Here is a 22,589-nt window from a genome sequence, read left to right on the forward strand (position 1 = left end):
TCAAACAAGAGAACAGCCTGACATGTTTGCTGTGAGACCCTCTGCTCTGGCTCCTGTGCTGAGGAGGGGACACAAGTGGTGGCAGCAATTTGCTCAGCAGGACCCATGGGCTGCATAATGCTGGGGGTGGATATTTTAATAAGACGTAACATTAATGGTGGCTACAGCTGTAGGTACAGAAACTGTCTTGACACAGTGAACTAATAACTCCCACGAGCTCTTGACTCTTGATTTTTGATCTGATGTTTCATTCTACTTAAAAGTATAATTTTGTCATCCCTGTAGTGCAAGACATTAAAGTGCTTCTATGGGGTAGGATGGGCTTTGGTTTGAAAGTTAAATGTGTCTCTCTACATTTCAGCTTTTAAGCTATGAAAGAAACATTAGCTGTGAAACCTGGGTAGCTTTTTAAAAAGGGGCAAATCTCTGGCTTTTTGCTTAACATCCACTGGCCCACAGTATTCTATTTCCTCTCTTTGACCTGGTATTTACTGTTCAACATCAAAACAACTTGATGCAAGTGTACTTGGTCAGAATTGGTAGTGTGCCATGTAACGAATGCTTCTTTTTGATGCAAAATTATGATAATAAAAATAAAACAAAGTAAGTCATGTGACCAGCAATGTCTAAACCAAACCAGTGTAATCCACTAGCAGTACTATATATATATATATAAAATATAAATATATATAAATATATATATATATAAATATATATATATATTTGACAGGTCAAGTCACAAAATAATTTTCACACTCCAATCTATTACAAGAATGAATAGAAAATTCAACCTACAAAGAAGTGAATATGCCAAACAACAAAATAGACTTCTTACGGTGGTTTAAAATATTAAGTCACAAAAAATAGCTAATGTCAATACGAGCAATTAAAATACTCTTCTTTCTGAAGAAAAAGAAGATTAAACTATTAATGAAGCATCAATAGTTTGATGGGTTGGCTCATATGGAAGAGGGCAGCAGTACAAAATTTGCTCTTTATGCATTCTCTCCTCTTGGCACAGTGCCTTTGTGCAAAGAACAGTCCTGCAGCCTTTGTGTCTCTTTTCCCACATGGGAACTTCACTCCTTCCTCGTTGTCCAGAAGATCTTTCACATTTCTGTAAATCATCTTGCAATATGCAAGGTAGCACGCACTTTTTTCAAAAGCATGTTATGTTCCAGCGAGCCCCCCTCGGCCCAGCAGGAGGTTTGTGCCTAGGGGCCGGGGAGGGACATGGACTTTTGGAAGAACCGGGGATGCCTGGGGGGCCCAGGGTACGGGGGTGGGGGCACAGCATCAGAGGTCACTGCCTGCTCGTAGGTGGGCAGCCCTGACTCGTCAGCGCCGACGGGAACGGGGTTTAAGGAGAACTCCTCGTGCCTCCTGAAGATGTTGGCTGAATTCCGTCTCCTGCTCCTCACGTAACCCAAGTACCTAAACAAAGGTAACAGCAGGTAAGTGGAAAGTTCTGCTTTAAAGAGAAGCAAGGAGATGAAGTCTTAATGATAAAATAAACAAAACCCCAAACAACCCAAAAAACCCACACAAGAGAAGAACCATGCCTTCAGTGATCACAAGGACCAGAAGCCAAATACTCTCTCCAAACCACAAGTAAGAATAGCTCAGTGATGTGAAATTTATAGGGAAGAGAAAGCACAGAATCCTTTTATATTCCTTTCAAGATTAGGACAAAGGAGCACTCAGGAGTAGAGACCTGTAGAGATTCTCAGATCAGTCAAAGAGAATTCTCCCAGGCTTCAGGCCTGGGAAACTTAAAGAAGAAGAATGAAAACAATTATTATCTCTCTTTCTGTTCATATTGTTTATAGATATGTCCCTTCAGAGTGTACTATTCATAGTTCACCAACAGTGTGAGAAAGTTTTACTTTGAGACTAATCAAATTTCACCTTAGCAATCCTAGTTATAAAAAGATGCTACCTCTTAATAAAGTATTCTCTCTCTTTTTCACCTTCTGAACCATAGAATCATTTAATCCATCCCTGACCCAACAGCATCAGAGACTTGGTAAAAATGCATTTCCTCCAAACTTTTTCATCATCCACTACCACAACCACTTCACATCTGAGGTAGAGCACATGCCATGAGAGCATACAGCTTATTTGAAAGCACCAACAGAACATGTTAAACTTCCCATTGCAGGCCCCCACCTACTAAAATTATTCCATCATCTTAGTAAGAATATTTTGAAACCAAGAAGACACACACATGCAATAAAAAAAAAAAAAAAAAAAAGACAAGCCCAAAGGTTTGGGTGTGCAATATTGTTTTATGATTTTGTGTTATTAACTGCAGCATAACTACTGTTGGTGCTCATTTAACTTTGCTTCTAGGCAAGTAAGAACTAGAACTTCCACTGGATTTTCTGAGAGTACAACAGACCAACCCACAGTGATTTTTAAATGCCACTCTCAAGCGAGAGTTTGTATTGTGTGTGTTTGGGTTTGTTAAACAGTGAAATTCCTTACCCTGGTGGTTGCCTTGATTTGCATCTGCTCTTGCAGCAGTAGAAGATAATCAGAACAATTATAACCAACAGTACTCCAGCAGCAACCAGGCTGATGAGCAGTCCTGTGACATTGATCTTCTGTAGTGCCTCATCACCTGGAGAGAAAACATTGGTGATTTTCACTGTGCTCTTTCCATCTACCCAGCCTGCAGTGCACACTGTCAAATACTGCTTTTTTTGGGCTGCTCCTTCCACAAATGTCTAACGTGCTGTTAGAAGCTGTAAATCTGTGCAACACAACACAAGAGAATCATTCACAGTCAACTTAAAGCAAAAGGGAGTCGATGCCCCCTTTTCTCTACGTGAAACTGTTGAGATCCCTCCTTTCCAAAGCCTTCCAAATATTCCTTCATGTACTTGTGACCTTGATCAGGTCCAACTGACCTGATAAGGTCAGTTAAACTTTTTTATTTATTTGTTATTTTTTTTTAATTAAACATCTGGCATCAGAGTACTCTGAGCCTAAATCAGACTGTTATATATTAGTATTAAAGAAAACAAAACCAAACCACAGCCACAAAATTACTGCACAGTTTACCAATTGTGTAATAAAGAAGTGGTCAAGGAAATCATTGTCTTTACCTACAGACCTATAATGGATCTCACTTTAAGATGCTTCAGTTTTATCATATCAGAAAATTAAATATATTTGTACAATTCACAGTGATCTTCAGTAAAAAGATAATTTCTGACTTCCTTAACTGAATGCATGATCTATTAAAAATGTACTACTATAACAACCAGAAAATATCACAATATAATAAAAAAATAAAAAGATTACTTACCTATTTTTATTTTAGGTCCTTTAGTTGAATAGTCTTTCCAAAAATCCATCTATAAAACACAGAAAATAATCAGATTTATAGGAGATACATAAGTTACAGGCCTATTGACTTATATTTAATAGGGTACCTTGGGCAGAATTTAACAGTGGCATAAACAGAAATAGCTCCTTCTGAGGGATTTGTATTTATTCATGCTATTTTTCTTCTACAACTTTGAATTAAAAATTCTCAGATCCCAGTTGGTAAAAGAAAAAAGTGTATTTAACCATCCAGTGTTACCTCATATTTCTGCCAGATTACAATAGAAGTTAGGGTATATTCTGACACCAAAAAAATGCTTACAATTATTTTTTTTTCAAATCCCTACAAAACAGTTTTTGAGGCAAAGTTAAATTCTTAATTGCATTAACAGTATTTCAACTCACATCAGCTAGAAAAAATAGTGGGATTCATTTAAGAGAAAAACTTTAATGTTTTATGACCATCAGGCATTAAATGTGTTGAGTTACAATTTTCACTTTTGCTACCAAGCAAAAGACTCCAGCAAGATTTCAATTTAGCAATTTGACCTTTTTCTTAGGAAACTGTCAGCAAGGGCAAGCTAATGCTTCCACCTTTAGAACAGAACAGGGGTGTGTGTATTCCTCACTCCTCCTGCAGAGCACACCTAGAATGACACAGAGATTCTTGCTGCTTGTGCAACAACCAGTCTGCAGACAATCCTCACATTCCTTTACTGAGCTGAAAGGTTTCTCACTGGTTATATATATATATATATATATATATATATATATATGTACATACTGGGTTTCTTCTCAGACACATCTAGATGGGGAGCTAGAATGTGGTGCTATAGGAATACTCAGCAATAGCTGAACTGCAGCTTTGCTCCACACTGGCCTCTTACAAAACACTTCTGAGCATGACACAAGGATGCGATCAGCCAATTAATATGTTAATAAGGAATAATGTGAAGCATTCCAACTGGATGCTGAGAAGTTACTAAAAAAATCCAGAAGTCTGATAATCTAGGAATAGCCACAAGTGGGACTTCTGAAGCTTCATTTCTGTTTGTTTGCAGAATTAAATCCACATCTAAAGTCTGTAAGACAATATTTGTGTATTAAGACAACATTCATATATGAATACATTATTCATATATTAAGACATTATTCAACATACTCAAGTGCATTCACTGTGTATCTAAAGCAAGAACCCCATGTAATTGGGATATCTGCTTTTAGAACAAAATAAGTAGTTGATTCTCAGAGCTGTGTCAGAGGAGTTACAGTATCTGTGTACAATAATTTATGTTACAATAATTTGTGTACAAAAAATACGGTTATTTAGCCCATAACCTCCCTCACTATATTAAATTCAATTTGAACTGCTACCGTTTTATCAGGGTCTTCAAAAATTTCTCTTGCTTCTTCGTAATTGCAGACTTCTTCATAGCATTCCCTTTCCAGGTTGTCAGCTGTGAATGCTTCAAAATCAAATCTGTTGTTCAGAAGATGTCGTCCAATGAATAAATTGGCCTCCCTTGCAGATGTGAACACTAATGAAAAAAAAAAAAAAATCAAGTTGATTTAAAACAAATTAGGAAGGCTAGATTTGGTATTTTTTAAAGAATGGTAAAGATTTTAAAGGAGAACATTGGGATCATTTCTTTCCCTGGCATCTCTCAGCTATGTACAAGGGAAAGAAATATCAAGGTCTCCTCCTAAAATGTCTTCTTCACTCCTATATTTTCTAATTATGTAACATGAAATAAATGTATTTGCATTTCTCATAAGCCATCTCAGCTATTCCTTATCGTGGCCAAGAGAATTTGATTGTCATGGGAATGTTAGTCAAGTTTTGGTGTGACCCCTGGTGGGAAGCGAGCATCAATTTTTACTGGAGCTCTTAAGAAAAAAGTAATTGTTACACAAAGCAGAATTCAGTCAGATCCAAAGTAAACAACACCCTGACCTCGTGGGGGAAGGAGACAAGGGTAGGGGAAGGAAAAAAACCAAATATACATTTATCAATACTCTGGTATCTGTGAGTACCAAATTTTATCACATCAGCAGACTCTTACTCATTCTGCAATTGTTCTCTTTTCACAATTGTGGCACCAAACATTATGTAAAGGTGCCTTATTGCCAAGTTCATTTGTTTTAAATTTGTCCATGATATGAATTTTACTGACAACGTGCATTTCTGAAGACTTCTGAAAAGAAGAGATTCTCTTCTTTTGTGTTCCATGAGGCCTCATGGAGTAAGTGGTGAGGTGAGATTCCAGAACAGTGAGTGAAATTATAGAAGGCTTTGGAATACAGGAATGTATTTCCTCACTAGGCATTTTCCATAGTCAAGTTTTAGCCTGCTCTTGCTCCAGTGTCTTATTAAAAAAAAAAAAAAAAAAAAAAAGTGAAAGCCTAATCTATGTCCTGAAATTCAGGCTCTTTGGTTGAGCAAAATGACTAGAGGATTATTTTTGCAAGTGTAATGCAGAAACAGCATTGTCACATACCAAGCAGGATGGCTGAAAAAGGAGATGAGACTCAGGATAAAGTTATTCAGCTACAAATTAGCTTTGTGTTCTTGTTAGCCTGTTTGGCAAGATTATCACATCGCTCTGGAATTTTCACCCTAAGAGTTACTGTTAAATCTTGCAGTGCTATCTCATAACACTTTCCTCTCTGAAAACTGAGAAAACTGCAGCATAACCTACATATTGATTGTTTGGCCTTTAATACAATAGTATATTTAAGGAATAGACAGTATATATTTCTATAATTTGCATACTGTTACACTGTGTACTGAAGTAGCTATACATGTGCACATGCATTTGTTTTTGTTATTCTAAAGCAATTGCAAGAAAATCCAAGCTTAAAATATTTATACTATACCTAAACAGTAACCAGAGAAAAGGCATTAACAAAAAAAACCAAAAAAAAAAAAAAAAACAAAACCAAAAAAACCCAAAAAAAAAAAAAAAAAAAAACCCAAAAAAACCAAAAAAAAAAAAAAAAACAAAACCAAAAAAACCCAAACAAACAAAAACCAAAGAAAACCAAACAAAAACCCAAACAAAATAACAGCAACAACAACAAAAAAAAACAACAAACCAAAAACTCCACCCCAAAACCAAAACCAAAACTCCCTCAAAGCCACAAGTGGAAAGGGAAAATAATTACATCAGGGGGGCAAAAAAAAAATCAATATTCTTGGTTTAGTGCAAATTACAAAAGTAACTTCAGTCTTTTGAAGCAGAGATCTTCAGTTTTGCTCAGTAGTGTTTCACTCTTTACCATGCAAGTAGTATTAGCTGTCCTTTGAATTAACTTGGAAAACTCATGCATTTTGTTTAAAATGGAATGCATAATCAAACTGCCTGGAGCCTAGAACCCTCAATTCAGGAAAACATGGCCCACTTTTTCTTTTCAAGGATTTGTATCCATTTATCTGCACTTTTTTCACTTTGTCATATATCTCCATCTCCAACTTACTTGCTACTTAGTGATTAAAACACTATTTGAAGAATGAAACAGATGGATTTGAATTGTGTCCTGAATGTGAGGGACCTGGATGCAGGTCTGCAGTCCTTGGTTTGATGAAATGATCCACGCAGTTTTAGGATGTCCAGCATTTAATTAAAAATGCAACCACACAACACTCTCAGTAAATCAGCTCTGCTGGTAAAAGATGTTCAGTAAATGCTGAAGGGGGACCTCTCAATGTAGGCACCCCATACCTTTGGCAACTGTTCTACTTGCTGAATTACTGGATTATTTATATACATAAAAAATTAAAAATATATATCCAATATTTTATTGATATTAATATTATTGATATTATAGTAGAATATTAATATTCTATTGATATTATTGGATATTAATTGGATAATTCTCTTTCCAACTCTGTCTTTAAAGGAGGAGTGGTCTGGGCCTACAGTGAGAAGAGAATTCTCACAGGAGCTCACAGGGAAGAGGCAGCCTAATGTTTTATGCCCAGAGCAAAATGGATTTTTAACAAATCGTCTCTCACAAACATTTTTCTGCTAGCCATGGTTTCTGCTCCACATACTGCCCTGAAGGAGCCTCCTGCTCCATGTGATGACTTTTAAAAACCTGTCTTAAGGTTTCAGCACTCCTTGTGCACTGAGAAGACTGGACAGCTGAGCCAGAAATTCCTTTTTGAAGCCCTTAAAATGCTAACCATGGAATGCCTTTGCTTCGTAGTGCTTGAGTCTCTCTGGGGAATTTATTCACTTTTATACGAGTTCCTCCCCACTTCTCTCCCTTCCTCAGGGAAGAACTGCAAAAGCAGTGTTATGTTTATCTTTCCAGGTGGTGTAAGGGAGCCTGGTATTGAGAGAAAATATGGATTTCAAAAACCAACCAAATAAACCCATTGAAATGCAAAGCAATTTCAGATATACAAATACAACTGTGAAGTGCTCAAATAGTAACAAAACAATACTGCCTTAACACAGGTTTCAAACTCTATGAATTTTGGTTACTTAAAGGATTTTGGTTGTATCAACCACAATAACCCCAGAGAGCTGGAAAAACTTCAGTTGTCCCAATCTGTGCTTACTGCAAGATCTGATAAATACTTTGATATTAACACCAAAGTCAATTATCAATAATTTCAGCAAGAGGTATTAAAATAATCTGAAATTAAGCATAAAACATCTTAATTTTTTCATAAAGTAGAAACAAACAAACAAACAAAAAAACCCTGAAAAAAATCCAAACAAAAACCAAAAAACACCAAACAACAAAACAACAAAAAACCCAAAACAACAACAACCACAACGATAACCAAACAACTAAAGAAGCCAGCAAAGCAAAGTCAGAAACAATTTTGGAAAACGCGAAGTCACGTTAAAACTGAGTTACCGTCTCTCCATTCCGGCTGCTTCAAGTGATTTAATCTCCCAGGGCAGTGAGGAAAGGCGAGCACCGTCACATGCAGCTGACACAGCACCACCCAAACCGCGAACATGGCCGGGATCTGTCAGACAGAAACCAACGTGAGTTAACCAGGGATGACAGCGCAATCCTCTGAAGTGCCAGCGATGAACCCGGAGTGCATCCTGCCCGTGAAGTCATCCCGCGCAAGCAGCTACACGCTCTCCGGGCCAGTGGGTCCCTGCAAGAGGCACCGAGCCCAACTGGTCCTGCCTGTCTCTTGCGGAGCTCTCGTTGTGCAACACCCGCACATGTCACCGCTCCGGCCGCCCCTGCTCTCCTCTCCCGGCCCAAGAGAGCGGTCGGTGGCGAATTGACGGGGAAAGAGCCCCGCAGGGTGCCCCAGGTGCGCTCCGAAACCGCAGAGCCTTTGCCGCCGAGGAGGTAACAAAACCCCCCCGACGGGAACAGGAACAAAGCCCGTTTTGTCAGAGGCATGAAACAAACCCGTAACTCTGCACGGAGTCACCCGACACGGGTAAAAACACCATGGCCAGGGACGTGCCACAGCCCCTCGGGGCCGGGCAGGGCGCTCTGCCAGCCCCGCGGCCGCAGCACCTGCACCGGGGAGCGCCCGGGACACAAGGAGCAGCTCTTCCCGCTGCCAGCGCTGCCCTACCTGTCCCAGAACGGGGCAGCCCCTCCCGGGCTGGGCGGCGGAAGCCGGGCGGATCAGGAGCTGGAACAGCCTTTCCCCGGGCTGTGCGGATCAGGAGCTGGGACAGCCTTTCCCTGGGCTGCGTGGGTCAGGAGCTGGGACAGCCTTTCCCTGGGCTGCGTGGATCAGGTGTGCGACAGCCTTTCCCTGGCTGTGTGGCGGGATTCCAGCGGATCGAGTGCTGGGACAGTCTTTCCCCGGGCTGTGCGGATCAGAAGCTGGGACAGCCTTTCGCTGGCTGTGCAGATCAGAAGCTGGGACAGCCTTTCCCGGGCTGTGCGGATCAGGTGTGGGACAGCCTTTCCCAGGCTGTGCGGATCAGGTGTGGGACAGCCCTTCCCTGGCTGTCGGGATCAGGTGTGGGACAGCCTCTTCCCGGCAGGGCGCGGCAGTCACGGGGCTGCAGCTGGACCGCCCCCGTCGCGCTGCCCGAGCCCCGGCTGGGCCGCCCCGGGGCGGGGCAGGAACGCCCCTGGAGCGTGGGCAAACAGGGGTCATGGGGAGCGCTGGGGCCGCTGGAGGGTTTTCCCTCGGGCACTACACTGGGCTTTGTTTCCAGACACCTGCCTGACCTCCCAGCCTCCGCCCGGACCTCGGTGCGGAGTGAGCAGCAGGTCCTCTCTGCTCCTGCAGACCCCTTCTCGTGCTTAGCCCGGCTTTTTGCGCGCTGGGTGACCGGTGGTGCTGAGAGGCTGGCGGGGGTTCCGCTCCCCGGAGGAAAGCGCGGGGTGCCCGGCTGGCACAGCGGCCAGCCGGAGCGGGAGCAGGGTGTGCCTCCCCCGCCGGGCGGGGCAGCGAGCTGCTGCTGCTCCGGGGCTAAGCAAGCTTTTACCCATCAGCAAGCTTTTAGATGTCAGAGAGCCTTGTCTCCACCAAGCTCTCCGAGCCAGGCAGCTGGAAGGACCAACAGTAATTTTACATATGCGAAAACAATGTGTTTGTTCTTTTTTTTCTTTTTTTTTTTCTTTTTTTTTTTTTTTGGTTTGGTTTTGGTTTGTTGGTGCTTTTTATTGTTTGGGGGTTTTTTGTTTGTTTGTTTTGGGTCAGTGCCGGTAAACCTTAACCTCACAGGCTAGAAAGGGGCAGAAGTGGTTTCCTGAAACGCATGAGGCTGGTTTGCACACCTATTCAGGAACTCCCATCGCTCTCCTTCCCAGAGCAGAGGCCAGGCTGAGCACGTGGATCTGTGGCTCTTTTGGCTTCTCCAAAGGACGAGATAGAAGCAATAAAATGCTTCATATTTGCTGTAAGGATTTGTTTAATACTGCGTGCTGTGAACATGAACTATGTGAAAAATTTTGGGATAGGCTGGGTTGGGTTACAAGCTGCACACCAAGGAAACTCTGGGGATACATGAGTGTTATGATTTTGCTACGAGGAAATCCAGGCGCTGACAGTGATTTGTGTCTGTGCTTGTGTGTGTCCAGTAGTGACTTTGGATTGCATTCTTTATTTAAGTGCTGGAGTGACTTGTATATACAGAAGCAGGAAAGAGCAGAATGAGGGGTATTGGATAACACTGGTGGAAGTGGTCAGAAACTCCCTGGAGAAAACCAGAACTTTCTGATGTGTGAAATAAGGAGAACTGTTTGGAGGAATGATGACTGTAGTTAAATATTTACTTTATGACATCAACACGCTGCCGTTTAGAGCTACTTGAGGAACAAGTAACTTACAAGCTGGGATGACTCCAATGCTTTTTAGCTGGTGGAGATCCCAACAGAACATTCTGTGTTCTGATTGTGTGTGTGCTCATAACATAGCGGAGAACTAAGATAAGAATATTTTAGAAGAAAACAGTATAGATTGTTTATTATCTAGGTAATACTAAAGAGATAAGAATACTTGGCTGCTACTGGTTGGAAGGCAGGAGAAATTACCATTGCTTTGTAAAGGGCCTTACAGCTTTGTCCCATGCCCCTCTGCTCAACCCTCACCCTGAGTTCCTATCTGAGTGTCTCAGAGAGGGTGGTGCCAGCTGTGAAATATCTGCTGACAGCTCCAGAGCAAGGGCATGAATGTACAGGGGCTCTGTGGTGTATTCAAGTGTAAGTAAAACACCCGAGTGCCAATGTGGGAACTTCTTTTGTGTCGTAACAGCAGCTTTGTGTGAGGAAACTCTGCTGTACAAGTAGCAGGTAATTTCCATTGTGTTATGCTAGCATTGTCTGTCACTGTTAATAGAGGGGGAAAAAGACTTTTGGAATTGCTCATGTATGGCTTCCGGGGAGTGGATGTGAATCCATCCCCCGACCTTGCCCGTATCAGAGGAGAAGGCTCCAGGTGTGGACTGAGACTGAGGCATCAGCCCCAGATAGACTCTGCTGGCTCTCAGCCCTGCTCTGAAGGTGGAGGAACAATGCAGCAGCAGGACTCTGCTGGGAGAGGCCCTCAGAGCTTTACCACTCACCAGTGGCTATAGTAAAATCAGGGTGCCCCCGACACAGGGAATGGTTGGCATCTGACTCCATTGATTCAGAAGGCTGAACAGCTGCTTTATTACACTATATTACATCACATTACACTATACTGTATTAAAGAGATACCATACTAAATTGCATACTAAAGAAAACTCTTGACTGTCTCCCAACAGTCAGGTCACAGCTTCGAGTGATTGGTTATTTAATATTAACAACCATCACCAGAATCCCATTACCAGATCCCTTCAGGTAAGCAATCTTCCTAACACATTCCACATGTGCAAAAACAACAGGAGCAGAGAACAGAGATAAGAATTGTTTTCTCTTCCTCTGAGGTTCCTCACTGGGATTCCCAGGAAATATCCTTGGGGAATTGTGCCTGCCTGCTCCCTATGAAGAGAGCTGCAGCTACAAGTGGTTACCCAAATGCTTCTGACTGTGCAGCTTTTAGCAAAATATTGGTGTCTTCTGTCTGTGTGTGCACGGGTGCTTGTGCAGGTGTGGTGGAGGTTTTTCAAAACCAGCGTAGTTTGCTTATTATTGAGATGTAACTAGAAAATATGAAGTTGTTATACATTGGGAAAACAGGACAGTGCAGTCTTTTGCTTTGGAGGAGATTGGAATTTTCTCCTGTGAGTCCCTCTGAGCTCAGACTGAGCTTCCAGCTCTGTGATTTTGGGGACTGGCAGTGAATCCTCACTCAGGGTGGCTGTGCAGGTAAATGGATGTGTGAAGAATTATGCAGTAGGTAACAACTAGAAGTGTGCCTGAGTTCTGGTTTGTTGTGAGATCACAGAAAAGGTTATGACAAGTAAAAAAAGGGTGCAGCAAGTGCTGAGGTTAAATAGGCTACTTCCCAAGTATGTACAGTTTTTAGCATGGCAGAGCAGTAAGTACCTTTTGCACGTAACTTTGCTACTTGTGAAGTATTTTTTCAGGTAAAACAGCTTTGATTAGCAAGCATCATGAAGATGCTCAGAAGGATGGAACCATCAATTAAGATATTACGTTCATCAACCTTTCCAGATAAATACCAGCATACAGTATAGTAGATAAATAATTAAAAATATTTGGAGAGGTGAAAAATAGGAAATAGGAAAATAGAATTAAATTAATAATTATATTGCTTGCTTTTAACGTTGGGTGAATATATAATTCCTGTTTCTAAAAATACCTTTAAATTATTTGCCATACCAGCTACTACACTTATTTACCTGTATTTTAGAACTTCACTTTTTGCTGTGATGTTTGGCAAAATATTGTTGGAGAAATTAAATATGGTGCTGTTGAATTGAACCAGGACTGTGTATCCCTCACAAAAGGAAGATGGTAACAATCTATGTTTATGCATTGATCATTTGATTTTGAATATACTGATTATTTTGCTAGAAATAAATAGTAGAGTGTTCATTTTTACTATTCAGGTATTCATTTCAGTTTAGCAAAGAATAATATGCTTTACTGATTTTTGATTAGGAGGACTTTGGATGTAAATATATCCTACCATAATTCAAGTAATAAATTTCTAAATGTTCGGTTCTCATGCAGTATTTATCATTTGATCTGATAATGAAATTACATAAATATATAATTGAGGATTACAAATCATCTCAGCAAGGGTATGTGGAGGTGTGTGTATCCGGTCTGTTCTTTGCAATGGTTTATTTGGTATCCTGAATCATATGGTATAGATTTGTCCTTTACACAAAACTATTTTAAGGTCTTATGTTTGTTAACTAAATTTTTGTCCAGGAAGCTTGATTCCAGAGTAATGTTTTTGGGTTTTTTTTTGCTAGAAGTAATTGAATGTGACAGATTTTAATTACTGATTTTCTATAGTTAACATCAAAGGGCTTTGACTGTCATATTCAGCAATAAACATGTCAACAAGCAAGTGAACCATATCAGTATCTTGGAGAAATCTGGTACCCCATTCCAAACAGTACAGGGAGGAGGGAATGGTTTTTCTAGATTAGGCCACATTTGAAAAAGCTGCTTTTTTGGGTACTCCCTGGTGTCCTTTACAACTTCCTGCAGAAATGCCTGGTTTTTCAGTTAATTTGGTTGGTCTAATAAAAGATATATAAAACTTTTATATAAAAGTTATCATATATAACTTATTATCTAATAAAATATACAATATCTATTTTGTTATATATTAAATATATCTTATTATAGATGAGATATAAAACAAGTATAAACTATATATAGTTTATTAGATATGTCTAATAAAATATAATAAGTTATATATGTATGGTCTTTGGAAAATCTGTCATCACGTAAATCTTTCCTTGGAACCAACATTAATTTTTGATGGTGTTATAGTAGTATTTTAAATATGCCTCAAATTCAGACACACAAATCATTTCATTTTTAGCTAAGGCTATTGCTTCATCCCCACAAGACATGATGGAGTCCTTTAAGTGTTCATCATGAGATTCTTTACAATTAAAAATTGAATTTAGCTGATTAATTTCTGCTGAAGTTGTTGCTTTTCTCCTTCAGAAGACTAGTGATTCTCCTTCAGAAGCTAGTGATTTTTCCTATTGAAAAAAATAAAATTCTGGCACGAATATCCTATGGCAGTGTAGGGGGGAAAGCAAAAAACACGGAAAAAAAATAGGGGGATAGTAGCAAAACAACTAGGACTTTAGGGACAGGTTTAATGATCAATGTCAGTTGTTAATTTTCAGAATGAAACTTAAGTTTCAGGCATGATTTTTCAAAAATATTTTAGGAAAACCTACACATAATTTAAATATTTGGTTATTATCCACTAGGCTGTGAGATAATTTGTATTGGTCAGAAATAATCACAGACACTTGTAATAACACATAAATAACAAAAGTAATTATAGGTGTAATTAATAAAGTTGGCTACTGTCATAATATTCTAACCTTTATGGGAAAGTTAATAAATTAAAAATGCCTACAGAGGGTCAGGAAAAACCCTTCAGAGCTTAGCTTCACATACAGTTGCCTTTGTATTTATTTGAGAGGGGATAGAAATGTCACCAGTGCTGAAGGGGGCACAAATACTCATTCTGATTTCAGTCATGGGCCCAGTGCAGGCAGCTCCCACTGCAGGCACTGATAATGCTGCTCCTCTGACAGGATTAAAATTCTGCATAGTCACTTGCTCAACATTTTTTTACATGCAGCAAGTTTAATAAGACCAAACTCTTTTTTTTTTTTTTTTTTTTTTTTTTGCTATGAGAGACTATTAGGTTGTGAGATTTCTACATAAATGTCCTGATGTGAGCATTCCACAAAATGGTTTCTGGAAAACTGTCACCATAAGCTGGTTCCTTAAAACCGCGTGCTCCCAAATACATGGGAGCACACAAACAGAGGGTAAAAAAAATGTCAAAACCTTCCAGCAGCCTGATGAAAATCTGCTTCTGGCTTTTCTTGGCACAGTTCTGTTGTGTTTTGGTGAGCTGCTTTTTGATTAGTGAAAAGAGCCCGTTTGGGTTTGGTATTTAAGATTACTGGGCAGGGACAAAACCTCTTGGCCTCGTCGATGAGGGGAGGATGTAAAGGAGCTGGAGCCAGGCTCTGTGCCCAGTGACAGGGCCAGAGGCAACTGTACAAACTGAAACACAGGAGCCTCCTTCTGAAGGTAAGGAAACTTTATTGTGCTTTTTTAAACTGGGTGTTGGAACCCTGGCTGCTGAGAACTTCAGACTTTCTGTGCTGGCAGGCACTGACCCCCAAGAGAACACTGCATTGACCTGAGGCTGTGGAGAAGGCTTCCAAAATGGAATGACAGAGCTGGGATTGTGGGTGTGCAGTTTGAATAGAAGTGTGTGATATCACAGGGTGGAAAACTCAGAGTTTAAGGGTTTAGAATATAGTAATATATATTAAGCAAGATGGAGGTTTTAGGGTGGGTGGTCCTTTTTCTCCATGGGTTTGGGTGGTTTTGTGTAATTGGATGAAAAAGTCCACATTGCAGGGTATGCGTGGTTGGTTATTGGGTTAAAAGTAAAAATAATTTAAGTGTCATTTCTTAATTGGACAGTTTATCCTTAAAAGGCCTTGTAGACATAGATATGGCTCCATTTTTAGTTTGATAGAGTGAAGTGCTGTAGAACTCACAGTTTGTGAGACGGTAACATGGATAAGAGCTAATAAACATTTGAGTCCCAACAAGAAATACTCTCTCACACATTTAATCCTGACCCTGGCAAAAAAGAAGTTAAGACTCCACCACTGGGCACTGGCACAGGGTGCCCAGAGAGGTTGTGGGGTCTCTGCTTGTGGAGATTTTCAAGGCTGGCAGCAGCGTTCCTGCTGGGCGTGGGAGGCACTCAGTGACTGACCTCCTGCCAGCCTCACCATCCTCTGTTCTGTGATGCTGTCTTCCAGCAGAGCCCAAGCCCTGATGTTTCCACTTGATCTCAGCTTTCTGAGCTCTGAGGTTTCTCTTTGGCTCTTACCTATTTATGTTGTGTTCCCTGGTTTGCCTCAGTAACCCATTTCTCTGTGAAGTTGAGATCTTGGACTTGAGCAGTTTCCTTTCCTGGCTCGCAGCAGAGGGAGATATGTGGTGGCCTCTCAGCTTTCTCCTGCAGCATTTTCATTTGAAATTTGGAATGTCCCTGCTGACGATCTGTTACCAAAGCAGATAAGACATAACTGTGTCTTGGAAAGGTTTAATTTTCTAACAAAATGGAGCTTGTGTATCAAAGCAGGTGCTCCCAATGTAGGGAATAACGTGCTCTGCCTCCATGACTCAGAAGGCTGAACAAATGCTTTATTAAGCTATATTATATTACACTATATTACTACTATACTGTACTATACTAATACAATACTGAAGAACAACTTGTGACCCTTTCAGACAGTCATGACACAGATTTGACCTAACTGGTCAATCAGTCCAAACAACCATCAGCAGAGTCCAATTAACAAATCACTTTGGGTAAGCAATCCCCATTACACATTCCACATGTGCCAACAACAGCAGCAGGTAATAGAGATAAGAATTGTTTTCTCTTCTTTCTCTGAGTTCTCACTGCCTTCCTCAGGAAAAATCCTGGGAGAGAGAATTATGGCTGTGGAGGTCTAGTTGTAGACTTTGAGTTTGTTGCTGTGATACAGGCAGTTTCTATTTGGTATGGATTTGCTTGATCCACAAGGAACTTCTTGTGATTGTGGGAGAGTTGCTTGAAGACGTACAGTGAAAAAGGGATTTTTAAGTTTTTGTTAGACATGTAATCTTGAAAATTCAACTTATTTGCAGTGGTACATAGAAGACAACTTTAACTGAGAGAGATGCTTTTATCTAGCAGATGGAATGGTTATTAGGGTTGATAATAGATCACATTTTTACTGTTTTTCATGTATTTTTTCCCTGCATATTGTGCTGGTTGTTTTGTATTGGTTTATATTGATTATAGTTTCTGGAAAATGACCAAGGACATTAAATCCATATAAAGAGTAGAGTATTACTGGTTTTGAAGAAGTAATCAAATGAAAGTTTTGATGGTTTTCGTCCAAATGAGAGAATTACGCACGTGTGAGGCAAAGGCAAAGCCAACATTGCTCTGTTGAAGATGAAGTAATTCTTTGCTGTGTTGTAAAAGCTGGTTCTAAAAACACTTGTAGGCTAGACTGAAGTTTTTCTGAAAAAAGTTATCAAGATCAGTGGTGAAAAGCTGCCTAAACAGTCTCTCTGCCTAAAAATATATGCAGAAAATTTAGTTCAGCACTCTCCCTATGAAGAGTGTTCCAGCAAGGAAATTCTGTCCCTTTTTACGGCTCTCTCCTTATTTCCAGCAGAATTTAGTTATTTCAGAATTTAGTTTAGTTTTAGTGACTGCATCTCAGGTATATATAAAATTCTTGACATTTCTCTCAAAGGCAAAATATTTCACAGTGGATGCCAAACTCTAACACTTAGTGAGAGTCCCTTCTTGGGAACATAATCTGTATTACTCTGGACAGGTGAGCAGGCAATTAATTGACTTATTCTTTAGGAGAACTTCATGTTGTCACATTCATATAAAGCTATTGGTGTGTGTTCGAGAACCCTGAACACTGAACCCTGCCTCAAGGTGGTTTGAGGATGTTTTCTATAAAACCCTTTATTTCCTCTTCTCTTTTTTTTTTTTTTTTTTTTGTCTGGAGATTGCAAAGTTGAATGTGCAAAGTCGTCTGGAGTTCCCTTGCTTCTGGATCTTGGGGAGAATTTTTTTTAATTTATTTAAAAAGAGGTATTGGGAGAAGGGACTTAATGTGGTGGTTTTTGCTGTGCCTGTGACAGAAGGAATTTGTGTGACATGGAGGATGGCAGGGCCTTCTACAGCCTCCTCCATAAATGCACAAGACAATTAAAACAGCAGTAAATAACTGGAAGAGGCTCCAATCTTTCACATTGGAAGGGGCTGCCACGACAGAAGGGGCCATTTAATTGTGGTGTGGCTCATACATTTTCTTCTCTAAGGAAGAGGGGTTTTGGTGATGCTTGCTTTGATTATTTCGTCATTGCCTCATTTCCTCAGGTATTTGACATCTTGTCTGCTATTTAATTTCTATCCAGACTTCCTTTTGTTGTGTTTCCTCATGCTTCCCTAAAGAGGAGCTAGAGTTGAAATGTCTTTCATCTCTATGCATTAATATTAAATTGTTTCTCTGGACAAAGATGCATTTTATTTTGTCTTTGTGAATTATTAACTAAGATGCTGTGTGGGCTCACTCAAATTTTTTTCTTAATAAGGTAGTGATCGAACAGTAAATGATATAAACAAGTGAATCACTTGTTCTGCCTTTTTCCCCATGTGCATTTTGCACGTTTGTGATTGGCAGTTGTGAAAGAGCTGAGCTATTCCAGTGGAATGGATTAAACAGGAGGGTTGAATCATGGTGTATGACTGTTTTTGAGACAGTCTTGCTTTTGTTCAACATAAATCTTGTGTATTTAATCCTTATACACTTTGTGTCCATAATTAAGATACTTGTTTTACTAAACAAAAAAGAGCTTCCTGTTAAGTTCTAGTAAGGACATCAGCTGAATTTCCCCACATCATTTAGTTGTTTACTGTATCCTACTTTTCCTTTTCATTCCAAGAATTTGGGTTTATAGTGATTGCAGGTCAATTTCAGAAATTGAGATCTTCTGATTTATTTCTTAGATTTTTCTCTAAGAAAAGAATAATTCAGTACATCAGGCAAAAGATGGTTGAGTTTGAGAATTTTTTGAGTTTGAGAATTTTGAGTTTGAGAATAAAAAATGAAATTTAAATAACCTGTGTGTTGATAGAGTTTTGGGCATGTTTACTTATTCGTGTAGGGAGACAGAGGCCCCATGGAATAGGACGGACTTTTATTGTTATTGAACAAGAGATGAGAAATTCTGTTCTCTGTTAAATGTTTTTAAGGTTCACAAGGAAAATTAAGTTTTAGGATTCTGTTATTACTCAGTTATGAATTTTCTTGCTCTTTTGAGCATCTAGGCCGCAAGTACATGAAGGATGTGATGGTTTTAAAAGCCTGGCAAATTTGACTTTCCTTTATAAGCTCTTAGATTCTGCTGTGGTGGAATCACCATTGTCATCATTGTACTTTGGGGTTTTTTTTTTCCCAATGCTGAACTGTCCAAATTCTCTAGAAAAATGCTGATGATTAACTTTTTTGTATAAGAAAGATGTTACAAAAATCGTTATACCAATTATGCAAGGGAAGGCAAAATAAAAATACTACTGGGATAAGGTCACTTTGAGGTGGTTGATTTTGCACAAAAGAGTACTGAAGAATCTAAATAAAAGAAAATCATGATGCCATGGTGTAAGTACACCACAGGAAATACATTTACAACACAAACAGATAAAAAACTGCAGGTGTAGGAAGGAAAGTGAGCAACTTTTGGATGCTCTGTAAATTCCTCCAAGAACAAACACCCACAAGAAGGCACCTCAAGGCACTTTGCCTCAACTTCAAGCTGTGTTGGTGATGCTTTTAAAAACTGGTTTCTTGTAAAAGCAATCAAAACCTTTTTGTAATGCATATACCTTTATGTTGGAAAGCATGGACACTGAGGTGCACAATGAAACCTGCAAGTACATAGGAACAAAAATTATACAGAGTAGGAAGCCAGGAAGGTTAAACAATATGCTATTTAATGCTACTAAAATTACTCCTTATTATAAAGACTCTTTACAGATTTTTTTTTTTTCTATAAACATCTTTATTACACTGGGTGATGTGGGTTTTTTTACAACATCACAAAGTGAAACAAAAAAAATATAAAATGACCATGTGCTATCAAGCTGCTGTGAAAACATCTGTTTAGGATTAATTTAGAGAATTCTTTCAACCAAAAAGTATGTGTACATATTTATCACTTTAATAAAGATATATTCAATTAATTTTGAAAACCAGAGTAGAAAATTAATTTCCCTCCCACAGTCTTAATGAAGAAATAAAGGAACTAATTTCCCATTGCTGTTAGAGGGGTAATCCACTCCTTCACATATTAAGAAATTAATGTAACGCATCCAGTCAGCCAAAGAGTCTCTGATTCTTCCCCTCCCCCTAATCTCTTACACCAGCTTATTTTGTGCAACACAGTTATGAAAAACAAAATTGGAAGAGACTTAAGTCCTTTCAAGTCTTTCAGCTTTCATTACAGTCTTATTTTAGATCTGTTGCTATTTCCAGGAATATAATCCATTGACTTTGATGGTGTTTGCTAGTTCTAGTTTTGTTTTAAGAGAAAAAGAAGACATTTCATTTATAAAAGAAATTTGTATATTTAAAAATATATAAACCAATACATTATTGTTAATAATAACAATAAATATTTTTTAATCACACACCCATTTTTAAAAAATGCCAGAAAAATATTAAGGAAGTATTGTTACAGGCTTTATATGCCTTTGTAGCATTTGTGAGGTTTTTTTGTGATCAAAAAATCATCCTTTTTATTTGAACTAAATATAGAAGAAATGTATTTTCTTATGTTTATTTAATTTACTAAAAATCTGATACCATTTTGTAATTCTAGGAATATGTGTGAACAGAGTTTTATAATTGAAAAACAGGTCAAGATGTTATTTTAAAGTATTGGATGTGGGTAGTTGAGAGATAGATGTTCAGAATTATGTTCTTAAGACAGATTTTTGACCCACATAAGTAGCTTTACTTCTTTATTTATTAAATGACACTTCCTGCACAAGTGAGAGTGTGAGAGCAGTTTGTCCTTAATGTAAGAAAACCATGAGGTGATGTAAATGTTCCTTTAAGGAGGCAGTTCACATTAAAAAAAATAGTTTTGAAACTTGCCACTTGTAGCAAACTTTTTGGGGGGGTTAATTTTTTTTTGATGGTGAACAGTGTTCAGTGAAGCAGCTCATTGTGTACACAGCTTGTGAATAGCATCATTGATAGCAAAAAGCTACAGGGTAAGTATACATTTAATTGATTTCTTGATCAGGAATGCTTCTGCAACAGGCAGAACAATGGAGCTTTATTACTGCTGGGATGGTTGATGTGAATGTGGAATAATCCAGAAAATGGGGAGATGTCCAGAGCAAGAAGCACTGAAAATACAGCTGCTCTAAGGAGATCTAACACGTGAAGCTTTTTGGCAAGAACTGAGACCACAGAAACTGAAATTTGATTTATAAATCAAAGATAAGAATCCATAAACATGTTTTTTGTGTGTAGGGATGATGGAAAGAAACAAAATTCCCTCTTTTGCATTCCTTTCCCCACCCCTTGGTTTGAGCAAAAGTAACAAAAACAGTGCAGGAAGACCTAAGGACCCATTTAACATGGGAGGAAGAGATAAGTAATTATTCTCTTCATGAAGGGAATATTTTATTTTACTTCCATATGTGCAATACAATGTCTCAGTTGTTATCTTTTATTATCTATAAGAGCCACTGATTCCAAAAGGAGAGGAGCGGTGTGTCTTTCAGGGCTGTATTCCTGGTTTTTCTTTTATCATTTTGATGTTTGTATGCAGCTATTATTTTCAAAAATGAATCCCAGTGATAAGTTATTTTAATATTTGTGGAAGATCTCATTCACAGCATTTCAATTTGAAAGTGTTTCCATATTTTCTTCTATAGATATATTTCTCATAAACTCATTTTACTTAGTCAAAAACCATCACAAGAAGACTGATGCTGAATTAGAAAGCAACAGTCTAAATGCAGTAGTCAATAAATTGAAAGAACATAGCAAAAATTTTTGGGACAGGAGCTCTATTGTGTATTCTGAGAGCTCGACACAAAAAAAGGTGAAAGGCTGAAGAACTGTCCACTTCCTGTAGTCCATCTGTAACGGAATTTTCCTTTCAGATGCCTGGTCTGATCATATTAAAGAGATACAGAAAAATTATTATGAAATTATTATGAATGCAAAATAATCTATTATTAATAGAACAATAAAATGGAGTTTTGTAAATGCAAGCCAAATAGGAGAACAGTTTCCATTTTCTCACTTGGACACCTTCACCATCTCTAACTTGTTTGTATAACACATTAAGGCAAGCTCAGCATTAAGTACCATCTCAGCATGGGTTTTTTTGAGTTAAATGGGAAACTCCTATTGGAGCATATCTTCAAGAATGTAGAAATATTAATATATAAAGTTTGGAATTGTATCTGGTTGTTATTAAACTAAAAAAATACCAGTTTTATTATCTGTAAGAATTTGTGCTTCCATTCTCTAATTTTAAAATAACTTAAAGTGAAAATACAAATTTCATGTTTTCTTTGGTGGACTATGTTTATATTACCCCAGAGTTATGTTTGTACATAAGGGACTTTAAAACAAACAAGCAAACTCAACCAATGCAACAGAAACTGTTATAACTGTAAAGATTGCTTCCTAAAAATACGATTTGATGGACTCCAAAACTGCTAAATAAATCTCACATTACTGTGGCATGAAATACCTCAACAACGATACTGTTAAGTATAAATTAATTGAGTTTGGGTTAAATTTAGCAATAACATTTTGCTGAGAAAGAATTTTATTGAAACATACCATTTGGTTGGCACATTTCAGTATCAAGTATACGTTCTGGTTAAAAAATGGACACATGATCTAAAGCAGGTATTTACAATAAAGACAGACGCAGATTTGAGATGACGTCTGAAGAATTTAAAATCAACTTGTCTTTTCCTCAAAAAAGTTTTTTTTTTTTTTTTCTTTTTAAGCATACACTTGCATGATTAACACTTGGAACTCCTGGTGAAAACCATTAGAGGGATGACGAAG

At 38.6% G+C, this 22,589-nt stretch overlaps 2 protein-coding genes across 2 annotated transcripts in view; one reads left to right on the forward strand and one right to left on the reverse strand.

The window, feature by feature from the left end:
• Positions 1 to 1,214: 1,214 nt before the first annotated feature.
• On the reverse strand, positions 1,215 to 8,332 carry PRRG4 (proline rich and Gla domain 4). The gene is made up of 5 exons (XM_041423329.1): positions 8,206 to 8,332; positions 4,708 to 4,871; positions 3,314 to 3,362; positions 2,488 to 2,623; positions 1,215 to 1,434 (listed from the first exon to the last, which is right to left on the reverse strand). Exons 1-5 carry the CDS (start codon positions 8,309 to 8,311, stop codon positions 1,215 to 1,217), a joined length of 675 nt encoding a protein of 224 aa, XP_041279263.1. The 5' UTR covers positions 8,312 to 8,332.
• Positions 8,333 to 8,766: 434 nt separating this feature from the next.
• Positions 8,767 to 22,589, forward strand: part of CCDC73 (coiled-coil domain containing 73) — a 73,575-nt gene continuing 59,752 nt past the window's right edge. Inside the window, exon 1 of the mRNA XM_041423252.1 lies at positions 8,767 to 9,703. Within this exon, the coding sequence (XP_041279186.1) occupies positions 8,767 to 9,703 (937 nt within the window). The remainder of the gene's footprint in view (positions 9,704 to 22,589) is intronic.

This window comes from Onychostruthus taczanowskii, unplaced genomic scaffold (genome assembly GCF_017590055.1).
Source record: "Onychostruthus taczanowskii isolate IOZ18803 unplaced genomic scaffold, ASM1759005v1 scaffold76, whole genome shotgun sequence".
Lineage (NCBI taxonomy): Eukaryota > Metazoa > Chordata > Aves > Passeriformes > Passeridae > Onychostruthus > Onychostruthus taczanowskii.

Coding starts and splice junctions, on each gene's coding strand:
- PRRG4 (XM_041423329.1), bottom strand. CDS start 8,311: ATGTTCGCGGTTTGGGTGGTGCTGTGTCAGCTGCATGTGACGGTGCTC. Junction 4,872..8,205: donor GCAGCCGGAATGGAGAGACG/GTAACTCAGTTT, acceptor TTTTTTCATTAG/TGTTCACATCTGCAAGGGAG. Junction 2,624..3,313: donor AGGACCTAAAATAAAAATAG/GTAAGTAATCTT, acceptor TTTTCTCTCCAG/GTGATGAGGCACTACAGAAG.